The sequence below is a fragment of the Meriones unguiculatus genome, chromosome 3 (genome assembly GCF_030254825.1).
Source record: "Meriones unguiculatus strain TT.TT164.6M chromosome 3, Bangor_MerUng_6.1, whole genome shotgun sequence".
Taxonomy (NCBI): domain Eukaryota; kingdom Metazoa; phylum Chordata; class Mammalia; order Rodentia; family Muridae; genus Meriones; species Meriones unguiculatus.
This window is the reverse complement of record NC_083351.1, coordinates 12727252-12744357: the sequence shown is the minus strand read 5'-3', so window position 1 is coordinate 12744357 and position 17106 is coordinate 12727252. Positions and strand designations below refer to the sequence as shown.

Below are 17106 nucleotides of genomic sequence, written 5' to 3'. Positions count from 1 at the left end.
GCTACATCTCATTGAACTTCATTTACAGGAACCAACAGTGGGAATAATTTGTCAGGTAGTAGACAGGCTAGAGTCTTTTCCAAGGATCAAAAGTTTCTGTATATGTAAGCAGGTAGCAGTAAGAAAGGTGTGTGATTGACAAGGTTGGAAGCTTGAAAGAAAAGGGGACCCAGCCTTACCACTTTGCTGATGGCTGATTGTTACCATAGAAGAATGGAGGCTTGAAGCTACCATGTTGTGGATAATTGAGACTTGGAATCGAAGTTTGTTTTAAGGCCTTCTGTTTTTATAAAAGTTAACCACAGCCTCAGGTTGAAAATAAACCAGTTACACTCTGGTTTAGAATAAGACAAATTTGCCAGCTGGTTAGATCTTGATGACCATCCGTTTGAGATCTCTACCTGGGTGGTTTTCACCAAAATTTTATTTTTCTTCCCCCGACCTTCCCCACCCCTTTCTGGAGGCCCCAGGAAGTGAACCCTGAACCAGATGCTTGGTCCACAACTGCTTTTTGCATGTCAGTTATTTGTATGAACCTAAATTTGACCCCATACTAGTTAGAATCCCCAAAGTATAGAATCGTTTAAAGACATATGAATTGTTTTGTTTTCAGAAACACTTGATTCTGCTGATCAAAGGCCTGTGTACTGGCTGTAGCCGACTAGACAGAACGGAAATTATCACCTTTACAGCAATGATGAAATCTGCCAAGCTTCCACAAACAGTGAAGACGCTTTCAGATGGTGTGTGACACACCTGGTCACATGACTACCACTCATTGCCTTTGGTTGGCACTCTCCTCATCCTCCCTCATTTTTTGTTTCTGAATTTTATAGTGGAAGACCAGAAAGAGCTGGCCTCGCCAGTAAGCCCCGAGCTAAGGCAGAAGGAGGTACAGATGAACTTTTTGAACCAGCTGACCTCAGTTTTTAACCCTAGAACTGTACCATCTCCTCCTATTAGTCCACAGGCTCTGGTGAGTTTTTTCACCCCAAAATCCTCTTCATGTGTTAAGATGATGGGCATTACAAAAGATTGTATTTTATATTTTACTTAAAAGGTACAGCATGCCATTTTGGTCAGGGACAGACTGTACACATGATGGTGGATCTATAAATCTTTATTGTCTGGTCACCTTTAGTTTATTCAGATCCTTGCATGGTGGCAGAATCATCCAGCGAGCATTTCCTAGAATATATTCCCGCCTCAGTGGCATGCTGTGCGTGCCTGGTGGAGACAAACCATACAAAACAAATTACAAAATGCAGCAACTCTGCTTTTCCTTTGCGTGGCTTGTATTGTATGCTGGCCGTTCTCTTGTGCCTCTCTCAGTGTGCATGCACACAGAAGCATGTGCAGTTTTCCTCACTAGGCATGCCTTTGTGTGTGAGATGAAATACAGTTTCTGAGCTGTGTATTTCTCTGCTGCTCCTGTAATTTCTCCTGCATTAGTATAGAGTTTCTCACTTGTAGCTGAATGTCTGAGTATATCCAGGGAGCTGCCTCCTCCTTGTTTACCCAGCAGCGTGCCTGGCAGCAGGCAAGTGGTCATGATAGGGCCTGTTTCTCTTCAGGTGGAAGGAGAAAATGATGAGCAGTCATCCACAGATCAGGCCTCTGCTGTCAAGACCAAGAATGTGTTCATAGCTCAGAATGTGGCAAGCCTTCAAGAGCTTGGTAAGAGTCTGTCTGCTGATAGAACTGTGCTCCTTCCATGTTGAAGGCTTCAGACAGAGGCCTGTTAGAGAAGGTGCCTTTTTGTTAATCCAGGTGGCTCCGAGAAGCTACTCCGAGTGTGCCTGAACCTGCCCTATTTCCTGCGATACATCAATCGGTTCCAGGATGCAGTGGTGGCCAACTCCTTCTTCATCATGCCTGCAACAGTAGCTGACGCCACTGCTGTTCGTAATGGGTGAGGTGCTCCTCGGCTGTGTACTTACATTCTAATCAAAAGGGATATAACTGGCTACTCAAGCTAGTTTTCCTTATCAAACTGTTGAAGGAAGTGATTCTAGGGAACCCTTCCTGATCTCTGTTGTGTTTCAGTTTTCACTCACTGGTGATTGATGTAACCATGGCCTTGGATACCCTTTCTCTACCTGTGTTGGAACCCCTCAATCCTTCTCGTCTGCAAGATGTAACAGTACTCAGCCTCAGCTGTCTATATGCAGGTGAGAAGTTAGCATGTCTGTTTTAATTTATTTTCAGTCAAACTTGGATTTGATTTGAGGAAGCCATGAGAATCCTGACAACGCTGTTCCCCTTCCTTGCCTCTCTTACTTCAGAGACCATTTAATATCACACATAGGTCAGGGGACATCAGTACAGCAATCTAAGTGATCCTGCTGTCTAATGTTGGCTGCAATTTGTGAGTGTGTGAGTGTGTGTGAACATTTGTACAGGGGTATGTGTACATGTATACGTGGGTTTGCATGGGTGCGTGTGTATGTATAGGTGTGTATGTGTGGGTGCATGTAGAGACCAGAGGTCACCTTTGGGTATTGTTCCTCAGGAGTTGTCCACCTTTCTTCTTTCTTTCTTGAGACAGTCTCTTCCTACCTGGGTGCTCAACAAATAGGCTGGCCAGCAAGCCCCAGGGATCCATCTGCCTACCTTCTCAGTAATGAGGTTACAAGCATGCCCCACTTTTGTCTGGCTTTTAAAATGGGTTCAAGGCCTGGGACTCAGGTCCTCATTTTACATGGCAAGCACTTTACTGGCAGCCGTCCTCTCTGTCCTGTATGCTCACTTGATTTTATAGTACTTGGAGTTCTGATATGCTGTATGAAGAAGGAAGAACCCAATGGCTGTTCATATGATGAGATGGGCAGCATGTTGTCCCTGCCCACAAGGAGCAATGGAGGGTAGAGGGCTAAGTGGAGAAACATGAAACAGTGTAAACAGAGCGCTAAGAGATGTGGAGACTATTTGGACTATTTTTCCCTCTGGCTTCATGGTGCAGATAGTGTCTGTTTAGATGAAGAGTGTTAGTCATGTTTCCATAAAGTCCCTTTCCTACTGGTAATCAGGTTGCCTTGGAAGTGGGGCTCGATGGCTGGTGGTGTGTGGGGGTGTGTGTGTTTGTTCATGTCTACTTGCCATTGTGAGCACATGAAGAGGTCAGTCACTGTTGGGTATTTTTCTTTATTGCTATCTATCTTTAAAAAAAAGATTATTTTTTGTGTATGAGCATTTTTCCTATGCTTGTACACATGTATGTGTGTGTGTGTTTGTGTATCACGTGCATGCCTGGTGCCATGCAACTCCTGGAACTGGAGTTACGGGTGAGCGACATGTGAGTGCTGGGGATTGAACCCCGGTTCTCTGGAGGAGCAGCTAATGTGCCTAACTGCTGAGCTAGTTCTCTAGCAACCTACCTTTTTTCTTTTTATTAGATTTATTTATTTAATGTGCACTTGTATGTATGTCTCCCAAGTGCTGAAAACAATGTTGTGCACTGCCACGCCCACTCTGAGATTTTCTGGTAAAGGAGTTTGAAATGTATGGGTACCACATGGTTTCCGTGCTCTTCCTTTGCCATTCATGGTTCCATACTGATGTTTGATCCAATAATGAACCATTATTGATACATGTGAACTGTAGTCCTGTGTGTGTGCGTGTGGGGTTGTATGGGTGTGTCTCTGTGTATGCATGTGGTTGTGCTTGCTGAAGCTTGCATCTGTAGAGGCTTGAGGTTATAATCAAGTGTGTCTTTCTCTTCTTGTATATATTTGAGACATGGTCTCCTAGTAAACCCAGAGCTTCTTGTTTTGCATAAACCAGCTGGCTGGTGAGCTCCCAGCATCTGCCTGTCTTTGTCCTCCCCTGCACTGGGGTTACTGACATGCACTGCTGTGCCAGGCTTTTCATGTGTATTGGGGCTCCTTAGTCAGATCCTCATGCTTACCTGGTGAGTGTTTTCTCCGTTGAGCTATCTCCTCTCTCCATAGGCCTGTCTTGTGTGGTGTGGCTATGGCTTTTCTGTTATCATAGCAAACAGCTATGCCCTAGGATTCCATTTGCTGCCCCTTTTATCTCCTAGTCCTCCCCACCCTTTTCTACATTGGATTTCTTACTGTCCCAGAATGTTGTGTCATCAGCATCAGTTAATACGTAGCCTTTTCACACTGGTTTCCTCTACAAGCAATGGTCATTTAAGGTTCCTCCGGGTGGCTATTCTGTCTTCGTATTTTATTGTGTGTCTGTGTGTGTGTGTATGTGTGTATGCATGCATGTATGATGTTGGGGAGTGAACCTATAGCCTCACTCATGCTAGGCCTAACTGTTATACCCCCGAGTTTGTATATGCAGCCTTCTTTTTATTTACTTTGAGAAGTGGTAGTCAAGTTGCCCATGCTGGCCTTGAACTCACTCTGTAGTCTAGACATGACTTGAGCTTGTGAGATTCCTGTCTCAGACTCTGAATGTGTGAATATAAATGTATACTGCCATGCCTGGCTTTGTCTATGCATCTTGAAGGACACCTTGCTTGTTTACATTTGTTGGCAGTTATAAATAGAGCTTCATCAAATGTTCATGTGTAGCTTCCTGTCTGATGCCAATTTATTGCTCATTTGGGGGAGTAGCTAGGAGTGGCTGCTGGATTATGTGGCAGGACTGCATTTACACCTGCGCTTTGCAGTTCTTTGAGGAATTGAATTACAGAATTGTTTGTGGCTAGGGTGTTCCCATCTTTCTGTCTTGTGTTTGAGGCATTCCCCAAGACTGGAATCTGCCTGTTCTTTTTCAGGTGTGAGTGTCGCCACCTGCATGGCCATTCTTCATGTGGGTAGTGCCCAGCAAGTGCGGACAGGGTCCACCAGCTCCAAAGAAGATGACTATGAAAGTGATGCCGCCACAATTGTTCAGAAATGTGTAAGTCGAGTGTCTGGTGATAGAGAAAAGGCTTAGGGTGTCTGCAGTCTCGCCAGCCCTTCCCTGGACTGTGTTTCTAAGAGGGATTCAGCCAAGGTATTCTGCGTATTTGTTTCCGTACACGTGTCCCCTTCCATGTTGAAAAACACAATGTTTGTGGCAGCCATAAGCCTTGAAGGATTGACATTTACTCTGCAAACCATTGAGGGCTTACCGGCTGCTGGTGTTCTCTCAGGCAGGACAAAGCAGATAATGTTTGCAGTAAGTACATAGAAAGAATTTAGTTGCCTTGGGAAGCCAGCTGTTGCAGGGCTGGGTGTATGGGAACTCCTAGGAAGGTATCATGTGCTGAGGGACAAACAAGCAGTTTGTCCTATGAGGTCAGAAACTGCTGGCAGTAGGTCACCAGGTGACCTGAAGACAGACACTTCTTCCAGTAGAGAGCTTGGTAGGGTTTGGATTTGTGATGGAGACGTGACCTGCTTAGACTGTGTGTCTGCTTGCTCTGGCAGCTTGAGATCTACGACATGATCGGACAGGCGATTAGCAGCTCCCGCCGCGCTGGTGGTGAGGTAAGAGTTGCCCAGGTTGCAGTTACCTTCTGTCGGGTGTTATTTCCCTGCTGATGTTTGGTTTTTGTCTTTTCTCAACAGCACTTCCAGAACTTCCAACTGTTGGGCGCCTGGTGTCTGCTGAATAGCCTCTTCCTCATACTAAATCTCAGTCCCACAGCCCTGGCTGACAAGGGGAAAGAGAAGGACCCATTGGCTGCCCTCCGAGTCAGAGACATCCTTTCTCGTACAAAAGAGGGAGTAGGCTCTCCCAAATTGGGGCCTGGCAAAGGGTATGTGTCTGCCGATGACCTCCAGCTCTGAATGCGGCACTATGGTGTTCTCTCTCACAGCGGTGATGAGCTGCTGACCCCACAGCAGAGCTTGTTCATTTGCTTTGGTGCTGTAGATTGTCGCAGGGACTGTGCATGCTGAGCACAGTTTGTCCTGAGCACTAAAGCCAACTGGTATCCTCATGTCAGCGGACTCACCTTCTGACTGTGTGAATTTAACAGCAAATGCAGTGATGGCGCTGATATCCTAGCTCTGCTTTCTTCAGCATCTGGATAGGGCGTGGTTGGTTGTGATTCTGTTTTCTCTTCTGTGAGGGGGAAAGAAGATCTGATGTGTGTGTTTAGGGGTTGCAATAATTTCAGGTCAGAAAATGAGGTTTCCTTGATATGAGCGAGCTAATAGTGAATTTGATGTGTTGCTCAGTTTTTAAAATTGAGGTGTCGCTGAATTTTTATTTATTCTTTTAAGTATTGGCTGTATTTTATTTGCTTAGTTTTAATTATTTTAAGTTTTATGTGTATGAATATTTTGCCTGCATATATAGATGTGTACCATGCAAAGTCTGAAGAGGGCATCAGATCCCCTGGAACTGGAGTCATGGATGGTTGTGATCATCATATGGGTGCTGGGGACCAAACCTACATCTGTAAAAGTAACAACTGCTCGTAACTGCTAAGCTATCTCTTTATTTGTATGGATGTTTGCATGCATGCATGCATGCATACAGACATGTATGTATGTCTGTGTACCGCATGTGTTCCTGGAAACCAGAAGAAGGTTTCAGATCCTCTGTATCTGGAATCACAGATGGTTGTAAAATGTCATATGGGTGCCAGGGATCAAACCTGAGTCCCCTGGAAGAGAAGCCAGTGCCCTTAATTGCTGAGCTACCTCTCCTGCCCCTTACTTTTTATTTTTTTGAGAAGGGTCTCCAGTAGCCCAACTGGTTTCACACTTGCTGTGTAGCTGATGGCTTTCAGCTCCTGGTCCTTCTGTCTACCCTCTCACGTACTGGGTTTTCTAGGAGTCTGCTGTCACACCCATTTTGTATTTTTTTCTCAGTGGAGAAAGAGCAGACAGAAGTACCAGCAAGTCCATTATGGATTGTCATTAAATACTGTAAGAAAAAAGGCCAGAGCAAGAGGTTAGTGGGAGTTGTGTTGTGTTTGGATTTGAATTATTCGGGTTGAGATAGAAGCAGGATAAGTATTTAGCATCAACAGGACTCACTCTGCCGTCAAAGTATTTGGTGTGGAGCTAGTGACTGGCTCTGCTGGAAGGAGGCTAGTTGTGTACTCATGAGGACCTGAGTTCAGTTTCTAGAACCCAAGTACCCTTGTAACTCCAGCACTGGAGAGGCAGAGAGAGACAGAGCCCTGGGGCTTGTTGGATGCAGTCCTGAGGAGCAACATCCAAGGTTGACCTTTGACTTTCATGCACATTTCTTATACACACACACACACACACAGTGTGCATGAGCTGCTGAGTGGTATACTCTGTTGAGCTAGGGAACCCTGGGTGAAAGCAGGTTGGACTGGAGAAGGAGAGATGAATAGGGTTTCTCTTGGCTGTGGTGAGTTTAGCTGTTGGCTAGCATTTTGTATGTGCTGTTGAGTCCACAACTGGATTTGTGAGTCTGGGATGGAAGAGCTTGAATGCCAGGCCTGAGCATCTGAACTCTGTGGTGCTGGGTAGTATAAAACATGAGGAAAGTTTACTGTAACTTGATACGCCATGCTTTGTTGATATCCCTCGGAAACCTCTTTTCTGAGGGAAAGAAAGGGTAGCAGATCAGGGGGAGCAGGGGTATGTGGAGGTTACGGAGAGAAGAGGAGGGATGGAAAGCTGCAGTTGGGATGTAATATGGGAGAAGAGTAAAGAAATAAATGGAAACTTTTTCAAGAGATAAGTAGAAACTCAAGCAGACCTGCCAGCTTCTATCTAGAGAGGTCTATGGTAGAGGCATATGACCTGGCTGGGGATACCAGTGCAGGCTTCTCTGACTGAATGTAAGTGGGTGTTGAGATGGTAGGTAGTCAGTATTGTGTTGCTAAGAAGGTAAATTTCCAGAGCAGGTAAAAAGCTTGTGCTTCCATGAGTAGCTTTTACCTGGTGAAACGCTGCCCTGCCCAAAGTTGGTATTTTTAATTTTCTCAAACAAAACAAAACATTGTTCTCTTAGAAAAAAATCCTTTAGAAAAAGGTGTGTGTGTGTGTGTGTGTGTGTGTGTGTGTGTGTGTGTGTGTATGCTTTGGGAGTGGTGTGCGAATGTGCAGTAGTGCACCTGTGGAGGTCAGAACACAGCTTGGGGGAGTTGCTGTGTTTCCTGTTTTCTTTATGGGGTCAATTGTCAGGCTTGGCAGCAAGTACCTTGAACCTTCTAAAGCCATTTTGCCAACCCTCAAAATCATTTTTTCCATTAATTTATTTACTCACATTACATCCTCATTACAGACCCCCCCCCACTCCTCCCAGTCCCCTCTCACACTGCCCCCCCTTCCACTTCTCAAGGGGAAGGTCCGCTTGGGTACAGCTCACCCTGGCACATCAAGTTGCAGCAGGAATGGGTGCAGCCTCTCTCATTGAGACCAGACAAGTTAGCCCAACGAGGGGAAAGGCATCCAACAGCAGGCAACAGCATCAGAGACAGCCCCTGCCCCAGTTGTTAGGGGACCCACATATGCGCAGGGGGCCTAGGTCCAGCTCGTGTATGCTCTTTGGTTAATGGTTCAGTGTCTGTGAGTCCCCACAGGCCTAGGTTAGTTGACTCTTTAGGTCTTCTTGTGGTGTCCTTAAAGCCTCCATCTCCTTTAATTCTCTTCCCCACTCTTCCAAAAGACTCCCCAAGCTCCACTAATGTTTGGCTATGGTTCCTTGCATCTGTTTCCCTCAACTGCTGGGCGAAGCCTCTCAGAGGACTGTTACTCTAGGCTTCTGTCTACAGGTATAGCAGAATATGATTAATAGTGTCAGAGGTTGGCTCTTTCCCATGGGATGAGTCTCAAGTTGGGCCAGTCATTGGCTGGCCATTCCCTCAATCTCTGCTCCATCTTTAGCCCTACGCTGTACATCTTGGAAGCAGGACAGATTTTGAGTCGAAGATTTTGTGGACTTCCACTGGAACTCCTGTCTGGCTACAGGAAGTGGTGCTAGGATCTCAGCTAGGGTCACCCCCATAGACTCTTGGGAGCCTCCCCATCCCAGGTATCTGCCCCCCAACTGATTTCCATTCTCTTCCTAGCGTCAACATCCCCTTCCCACAGCTGATTCTCCCACTCCCAGTTCCTTCCTTCCATCTACCTCTGATGTTTTATTTTCCCCTTTTGAGTGAGATTCAAGCATCCTCCCTTGTGTCCTTCTTGTTACTTAGCTTCTTTGAGTCTCCTGATTGCCACATGGTTATTCTGTACTTTATTGCTAATAATCACTTATAAGTAAGTATATACCATGTGTGTCTTTCTGGGTCTGGGTTACCTCACTCAGGATTCATTTGCCTGCAAATTTCAAGATGTCCTTGTTTTTAATAGCCGAGTAGTACTTCATTGTGTAAATGTGCCACACTTTCTTATCCATTGGTTAACTTTATCCATTCTTTGTTAACCATCATTTTTGATTCAGTAGCTTTGAACTGATGTGAAATAGTGTAAAATACTTTCATTTGGAAGGAGTTGTTACCCTGAAGCCTGCAGATCCTGTGACAGTCTATATATGGCCTTTGGGGAGCGAGCTGCAGTGCTAGGGTGGGGTGTGTGTGTGTGTGTGTGTGTGTGTGTGTGTGTGTGTAATTAGTATTCCCTCCTCAGAGGGAAGGTTTATAGAGCTTAAAGGGGTCTAGGATGCCAGAATGGCAAAGTAACAAGGCTGTGATTCATTGCTCAGGATCCTAAGGTTGCTTCTGTTTTCATTTCTATAGGCATCAGGGATTTGGGGTGCTCTCAGTGATACTGGCAAACCATGCCATCAAGCTGCTGACGTCGCTCTTTCAAGACCTGCAGGTGGAGGCGCTCCACAAGGTGAGGAGGCTGCAGAGTCCCCACAGAGTTGCTAGGTCTCCTTGTAATGCCAGCTAGAGCCAGCATGAGGCCTTGTTTCTTACCAGAACAATATGACTAATGTGCTTTTGATTTTGTTATCTTCAGGGTTGGGAGGCAGATGGTCCCCCTGCGGTCCTGAGTATTATGGCCCAGAGCACATCCACACAAAGGATTCAACGGCTGATTGATTCTGTCCCCCTGACAAACCTGCTCTTGACTTTACTTTCAACTTCATACAGAAAGGTCAGCAGTCGAGACATTCGTAAAATAGAGTAAGGTTGACATAGACCATGAAGTTTATAAATGCAGGCTGTGGTGGTTTGGAAAGGAATCCTCCCCAGAAGTTCCTCTTCTTCCCTTCCTGCCTTACTTTGTTAATGTCTCTCTGTTGCCTAAGCTGGGCTTGCATTCCTGTGCTCAAGTGGTCCTCCTCCTTCAGCTGCTTTGGATTATAGGTACATGCTGTCACTGTATCCAGCTTGACAAAGACAGTAGTTTTGTGGAACTTTGAGAGCAGTTATTGATTGCCATTGTTAGATAAATGGTGGCCGCTGGTGGTTTGCATTGACAAGTCTGAGTCAGAAGCATGGTGGGCGCTCCAGCTCTTTCACATTCCTTAGCTATGTCTCTGGTTGTGCATGCTTCTGTAAGAAAAAAACATGGAGAATCCTGCATGGTGGAGCATTTGGAGAAAGCTGACTTGAATAGTCACTTGAATAGTGACTTAGAGAGACGGCTCAGGGGTTAAGAGCACTGGTTGCTCTTTCAGAGGACCTGGATTCAATTCCCAGCACCTACATGGCAACTCACAACTCTCTAACTCCTGTTCCAGGGAATCTGACACTGTCACACAAAAACTTAGCTTGTAGTCAATGTAAATAATTATAAGTAAAAATGAAAATAATTAGACATGGAGACACTTGTAGGCCACAAATGAGATTAAATGGCCTGACTGTTTCTGGATTCATCTGTTCTGTAACCTCTGTTTTCACTAGGCATGTGTCCTGCAGCGGCAGAGGAAGGGCTCCATGAGCAGCGATGCCAGTGCCTCCACCGACTCCAACACGTACTATGAGGATGACTTCAGTAGCACAGAGGAAGATAGCAGCCAAGGTAGCCAGAGATAGCCCTCTAGTTTGTGCTTCTCTGTCTCTTCTTCGTGGCTGCCTTTGCTTTCCTATGTTCTCACAGACGGTGTGATGTGTAAGAGCAGCTTGAGGGCCATGGCATGGTGAGAAAGTGCTTGCCTAGAATGCATGAAGCCTGGGCTGGGTCCCTACCTCCCTGTAAACCAGATGTGGTAACACATACCTGTAATCCCAGCACTAGGGAGGCAGGAAGAAGGGCGGATGCTCAAGGTTACTATTGACATAGTGAATTGGAGGCCAGCTTGGTCAAGTCAAAAGATCACAGGACATCTTGATGCTGAGGACAGGAACTGACCCTGCCTGTCTGTCAAGATGTGTAAATGGATACACAAAGTGCTTCCATTTCATTATACATGTGTAATAGTGCAGTAAAACTGATTTCTTAAAGGAGTCCACCAACAGAAGAGAAACCATTTCCTCGTATCTGCCTAAAAGCCCCAGTAAACAGGCCTCTGGTGAGAAGGCCAACACCTTGGCCAGTTACAAAGATCCTGAGTTAGGAAGAGTGGATTTCTGAGGTTCTGTGGGCAGGAAATTACTACATGAGACCTTTATTTAAAGAATATGTTGAGTGTAGAAGACTAAATTATTATGACTGCTTTCAACCAAGCCCATGTAGCTTTTCATTTGTGCCAGGATCAAAATATATCTCAGTTGTACACGTTATCTCCTCTGTTGTCTTGTGTTGGGACCTCTGCACTCCCTGTGTAGGTCAGAAGGCCATGGGCCAGGGGTTTGGTTTTACCATGGACTTGTAGCTGAGGCATGCATAGGAAGGAACTCTGAAGATTTATGCAGAGGAGATAAGTCTCAGGTTCCTTTTCATAGTCAAGTTTGGGGAACAGTAAAACACCAAGGGCTATGACTTGAACCATCTTGGGCGTGCAGCTGATGAGACTAGTTTGCTTTTGTAACTGTTTGTCCTCTTTCCAGGCAGGGAGATAAGAGGAAATGATTTCTGTTCTGTTGCTGGACTCCTTAAGAAATACTGCACTATAACTCATGTATAATAAGATGGAAGTGCTTTGTGTATTCATTTACACGCCTTGACAGATTGAAGGGTCGATTCCTGTCCTCAGCATCAGGATATCCTGTGATCTTTTGACTTGAGCACTTCTAGAAAACAGGTTCACACACATGAAAATTGCTACTTTTATGACTTTCTCTTTCTCTTCAGATGATGACAGTGAGCCTATTTTGGGGCAGTGGTTTGAGGAGACCATCTCTCCCAGTAAAGAGAAAGCTGCACCTCCACCCCCTCCACCACCCCCTCCCCTGGAGAGTTCTCCTCGTGTTAAAAGCCCTAGTAAACAGGCCTCTGGTGAGAAGGGCAACATCTTGGCCAGTCGCAAAGATCCTGAGTTGGTAAGAGTGGTTTCTGAGGCTCAGTAGGGGGAATCAACTTTAGTGGAGTAGTTGAGCTGAGCATCGGACATCTTCTGAGATACGGCATTTATAAATTGATAGCTGTGGTACTTAGCTCTGTCTCTGTGTAGGACTTCTGGGCAGTAATCATGTGCCATTAGATAGCATCCTTCCAGTACTAGTGGTTGTTAGCATAGTCAATAGGAACAAATAGAAGTTGATTGGATCTTACTTTTTCCTCTTACTGGTTCTGGATCAGAAGCTGAATGTCATCTTGTTGGGGAGTGATTGTACCCACCCTGAAGGGCATTGTGAAAGAGTGTTTTCAAAGTCTTTAGCATAGATTTGGTGCGTCATGAATGTTTGTTTATTGATTCAGCCAGTATTTATTGATTATCTTTTGTGTTTCAGCCCCTGTTCTGAAAATTTATTAGTAAATTTATTAGTCAGCTACAGTTCTTTCATACAGCCTTAGATAGCTTCATATGTCACGGTTATGGACATAAAACTTTTATATAATCATTTAACAATTCAATTTTACAAAAATGACAAATTAGTTTAATAATAAAGAAAGAGGTGAGAATGTATGTAATAATCATTGATGTCGGGTTCAGTCTTCCCTGTTACTGGTAATGTCTTGAGCTGGACACAAGGGTAGGTTCTAGAGGAACTAGGGAAAAGAGCAGATCAGCTCAGAGGTCCTGCCTCACACTGTTTTCTGGGGTCTGCTGCATCAAGTGGGTGTGCCATTCTGGGCAGCCGATTCTCACGGACATAATCCCACTGTAAGAATTAAGTGATAGCCTTCAATTTTTGTCATGGGGACTTACGGGCTTGTATAATTGAATTTAGGGTTGGTAGAAGCTTATACCCCACTGATCTGAGTTTTCTGATCCTTTTAGTTCTTAGGTCTGGCTTCTAACATCCTCAACTTTATTACATCATCCATGCTGAACTCTCGGAACAATTTCATCCGGAATTATCTGAGTGTGTCTCTTTCAGAGCATCATATGGCCACTTTAGCCAGCATCATTAAGGAGGTGGACAAAGATGGACTCAAGGGTCAGTGGAAAGGCTAGGTGCTGCTGGAGGGCACTTATGGTTCTAAATTCCTGAGTAACTGTTTTCCTCTGTCCTAAGGATCATCAGATGAGGACTTTGCTGCCGCTCTCTATCACTTCAACCACTCCCTGGTGACTTCCGACCTACAGTCCCCGAACCTGCAGGTTGGTGTGCACTGTGGCTACTCAGGTGGGAGTGCCTCATGCCTTCCTGAGATATGGTGGCCCTCATCATTAATGGGTGCTTTGTCCTTACTCTGTTGGCCATAGCTTTGCTCAGATGATCTGTGTGTCCCTGAGCAGAGGTTAGGGTCTTTGGAGGAAAAATGTCTTTCCCCCAAGTCATAAAGCTTAAAGGAAGAAAAACTGCCTAACAAACCCCAATGCTTCTCACAGTAGACCAGTAGATGCAACTCACCAAAAGCTATTTATAAAATAAGAGTGATAAATGTTCTCCAGTCTCATGTGGAATGCAAAGTGCAAGGTACTGTAAAGGGGCCATCAGATCACAGGAAGCATGCTCTTCTTTACAAACCTATCATCAAAACTGAGTCTAGGACCCTGACTGTGACTGTGTGACTGCATGATTCTCTTCCTACTGAAGAAGGTGATGGTTGAGTCTCAAGTCCTCGTTTTTTTCAGTTTCATGTGTGTATATGAATCTATAAATCCCCAAATTAAAGCATGCTTTCAGCTTATAGAGAATGGTATTATATGCTTACGTCATATGCTTTACTTTCCACTTAGTGTTACTCATACAGTTGCCAAGATTCGTCTACAGCAGGTATTTCTGTAGTTTTTTACTGCTGTATGAGACACTGTGCTTGCCCTGTGTCGATTGCTTCATCTTCTGCGTTTTCTGAGGTACATTTGAATTGTGTCCAGGCTCCTTGTTTTCCAGATGTTGCTGTGATCTTTTTTTCTTGTGTTACATGTTATCTGTGGAGGAGAGTAGGTCTCTTGGGGCTGTCATTTGGAGTAGAACTGCCAGGTTATGTAGTGTGAGCGCCAGCACAGCAGGCCACACTGCTGTTTTCACTCCCACCAACAAGGTGTCAGGTTATGTGGCTTCACATCCTTTTCTCATGCTTGGTAGGATCATATTTTAATAACTTGGTTTGTTTTCATTAAGACTAGTTTGTTTTAGACATATGAGCACTTCTCTCTAGCTGTGGTTGACCTGGGACTTGATATAGCCTAACCTGGCCTCAGACTCTTGCAAGTCCTACTTTAGCCCAGGATTACAGGCATGTTTCTTTGCACCAAGCTGGTGACTTGTTAGTCTTTCCTAATCTTTAGTGTACACAGGGATTCCTGAGGAGATGATTAAGCATTTGGATTCTGGGTCAGAGGTGCAGCCCAATGGTATAGCATGTGCCTAATCCTGTAAGGCCCTGTCTTTTATTCCAGCGCCACAGGCAAAAGGGTATCCTCTGGATACCCTTTTGCATTTATTTATTCAGGCAAATGTACAGCAGTTTGACCTGAAACTATTCTGAAAGTTTTTCTGTTACAATTATTTTAGTGCCTGATGTTCACAATGCTGAGGCAGGAGAATTGCACATTTAAGACTATCCCTGGCAACATAGTGAGACTCTTATTTTAAAAAATCCAAACAAAACAATTATTTTAGCAGATACCAGATTCACTATATTTTAGGGGTTCAGTTTCTCCCAAAGGGATAAAATCTAGGAAGGTATTAGAAAAAGTTAAATTCTCAAAATCTCAAACTGTTTGAGATATTCTTTAATATTTTCTTTTGTTGTTTAAAAAGATGGTTGTGAAATTTATTAATACTTACCTATTGTTAAGTGAAGTGTTTTGTTTTGGCAGAAGGAAAATTAAGTTGAGTAATGAAGGCAGTATGTTTAGTGTGTGGCCTGCCACAGCTTCCCAGACTGTCTGAAGCTGGTCCTGCCAACAGACCCAGTTCCTTCCCCACATCGAAGTTTATTTAGGGGAACGTCAGAGTTCATAGACTTAGTCTTGCCCTGCCTAAACTTGTCCAGAGAACAGAGGTGAAATGTGTTTCTCTGGAGAAGTGGATCCCTAGGCCTCTGGTAGTGATGCTGCCCTCAGCATTTGAGAGGGAACTGCTGACAGTATGCCTGACTTTTGTGGCAAGAGGCATACATAGTCTCTTCCGATCTATGAATTAAAAGTAGGCCTATGTCTTGAACTTGGTCTTCTGCTGTCAGGACACTAACGGACTACTGTTCTTAGTGAGACCAATAACTTAGTTGCTACTTAGAGAAGAAATTAAAGCCTACTTACTGATGACTTATCTTAGCTTTTGGGCTTTCTGCTAGAGGGCTGTGGAAAAGCTGTGCTTGGTGAAGCTTCTTCACTGCTTTCCTAGTGTGTTGAATCAAGCAGTCTGCTAAGATCAGGTCAGGTAGTCCAGCAGGGTTCCATTTCAGAATTGTCCCCTTGCAATGGACACTGCTGAAATAAACCTATTGTCCCCATTCCATACTGTATGTAGTCTTCTGTGCTCTTATTAGTGATGTGGAGCATGTAACATCCACCCTTTGACTGCCTGGCGTGTTCACACAAAAGTGTGTGTGTGTGGCTTGTGTGCTGAGCTTGGCCTAGCATAACTGCTGGTGCTGAAAACAGCCCTGGAGATCCATGGCCTTGGAATGGTGCTGATATTAGCAAGGATATTGAAGAGTAGAATTTTGTTTGTCACACTGAGAAATTTCTTCTAGCATGACTTGTCCAAAGCCGTATGGGAAATCAAGCATTGTTGTGGTGTTCAGTGGCACCTGCTCACAGTGTGTGAGTTCCTCAGGAGGATACTCAGCCGGGAACAAGGACAGCCCTGCTGAGGCAGACATGTTGGCCTCTCACAGGCAACATTTCTCTCTTTAAAATTGCTTTACCACTTGTCAGATACACAAATTGTCAACCTCTCGTTGTGAATGTTACTTGTCTGAGGTAACTAGCTGTAAATGATGTTGCAGGATCAAATCCCATTGTGATTCCCAAAATTGTGAACTGTAAAACCCTGTTTATTGTTTGGTGTGGTTGAGCCCTAACACACACCTTTAATCCAAGAACTTTCTGTTTATTGTAAACAGGTGATTCTGGTGTGGTTCACCCAGCCCTTAGCACACACCAAGAGCTCTCTATATACCGGATCTAATAAAGTTAACCCTAGGTCAAGAGGTGGAGCTAGAAACCAGCTGACAGGGATTAAGGAGTAGAAGGGACTTTGAGTTGAGGGGTATGTAAGACAGCATGGAGAAGAAAGGGCTGTTAGCTCAAGCTTTGGCTTTAGCTTAGGCTTCAGCTCCTCAGCTCCCTGGCTTTTGGGGCTTTGAACTAGCAAGCCTTCGGTCTTGGGGTTTTTTGGCTTTTCCTCCTGGGCTGTCAGTTGAGCTAGTGATCCTTTTGGGTTTTTTCCATCTGGACCTGAGCTGAGAAGGAAGGGCAGCTGGGTGCTTTCTCTACCTCTCTGAGCTAGCCAGTTTTCATCCCAGCATCTAGCTCCTGAGTCCTTATTGGTAAAATAGAATGGTTGGGATTTTCCATCATGTAAACAAACAAACAAACAAAAAATAAAGTCCATGCAGCCAGGTTTGATGGCATATGCCTTTAGTCCTAGTCCTCAGGAGGTGGATCTCTGTGAGTTCAGGCCCGCCAAACCTACATAGAGAGGCTTTTAAACAGTCCATCCGAGGTGACATCTGTTGAGTTTCCTTCTGGTGGCACCAACTCTTTACTTCCCAGTCTTTTCAAAAACTGCCTGATTTCATATCTTCAAGTGCTTGT

At 44.7% G+C, this 17106-nt stretch overlaps 1 protein-coding gene across 9 annotated transcripts in view; it reads left to right on the top strand.

Annotated features, from left to right (window-relative positions):
* Positions 1–17106, top strand: part of Ubr4 (ubiquitin protein ligase E3 component n-recognin 4) — a 113077-nt gene that overhangs the window by 10583 nt on the left and 85388 nt on the right. For all 9 annotated transcript variants that reach the window (XM_060379176.1, XM_021627466.2, XM_021627286.2 and 6 more), the window contains exons 4-17: positions 614–743; positions 837–976; positions 1575–1677; positions 1771–1912; positions 2047–2171; positions 4751–4875; positions 5388–5447; positions 5529–5719; positions 9635–9734; positions 9861–9998; positions 10751–10868; positions 12081–12268; positions 13171–13330; positions 13409–13494. In XM_060379176.1, the coding sequence (XP_060235159.1) occupies positions 614–743; positions 837–976; positions 1575–1677; positions 1771–1912; positions 2047–2171; positions 4751–4875; positions 5388–5447; positions 5529–5719; positions 9635–9734; positions 9861–9998; positions 10751–10868; positions 12081–12268; positions 13171–13330; positions 13409–13494 (1806 nt within the window). The remainder of the gene's footprint in view (positions 1–613; positions 744–836; positions 977–1574; positions 1678–1770; positions 1913–2046; positions 2172–4750; positions 4876–5387; positions 5448–5528; positions 5720–9634; positions 9735–9860; positions 9999–10750; positions 10869–12080; positions 12269–13170; positions 13331–13408; positions 13495–17106) is intronic.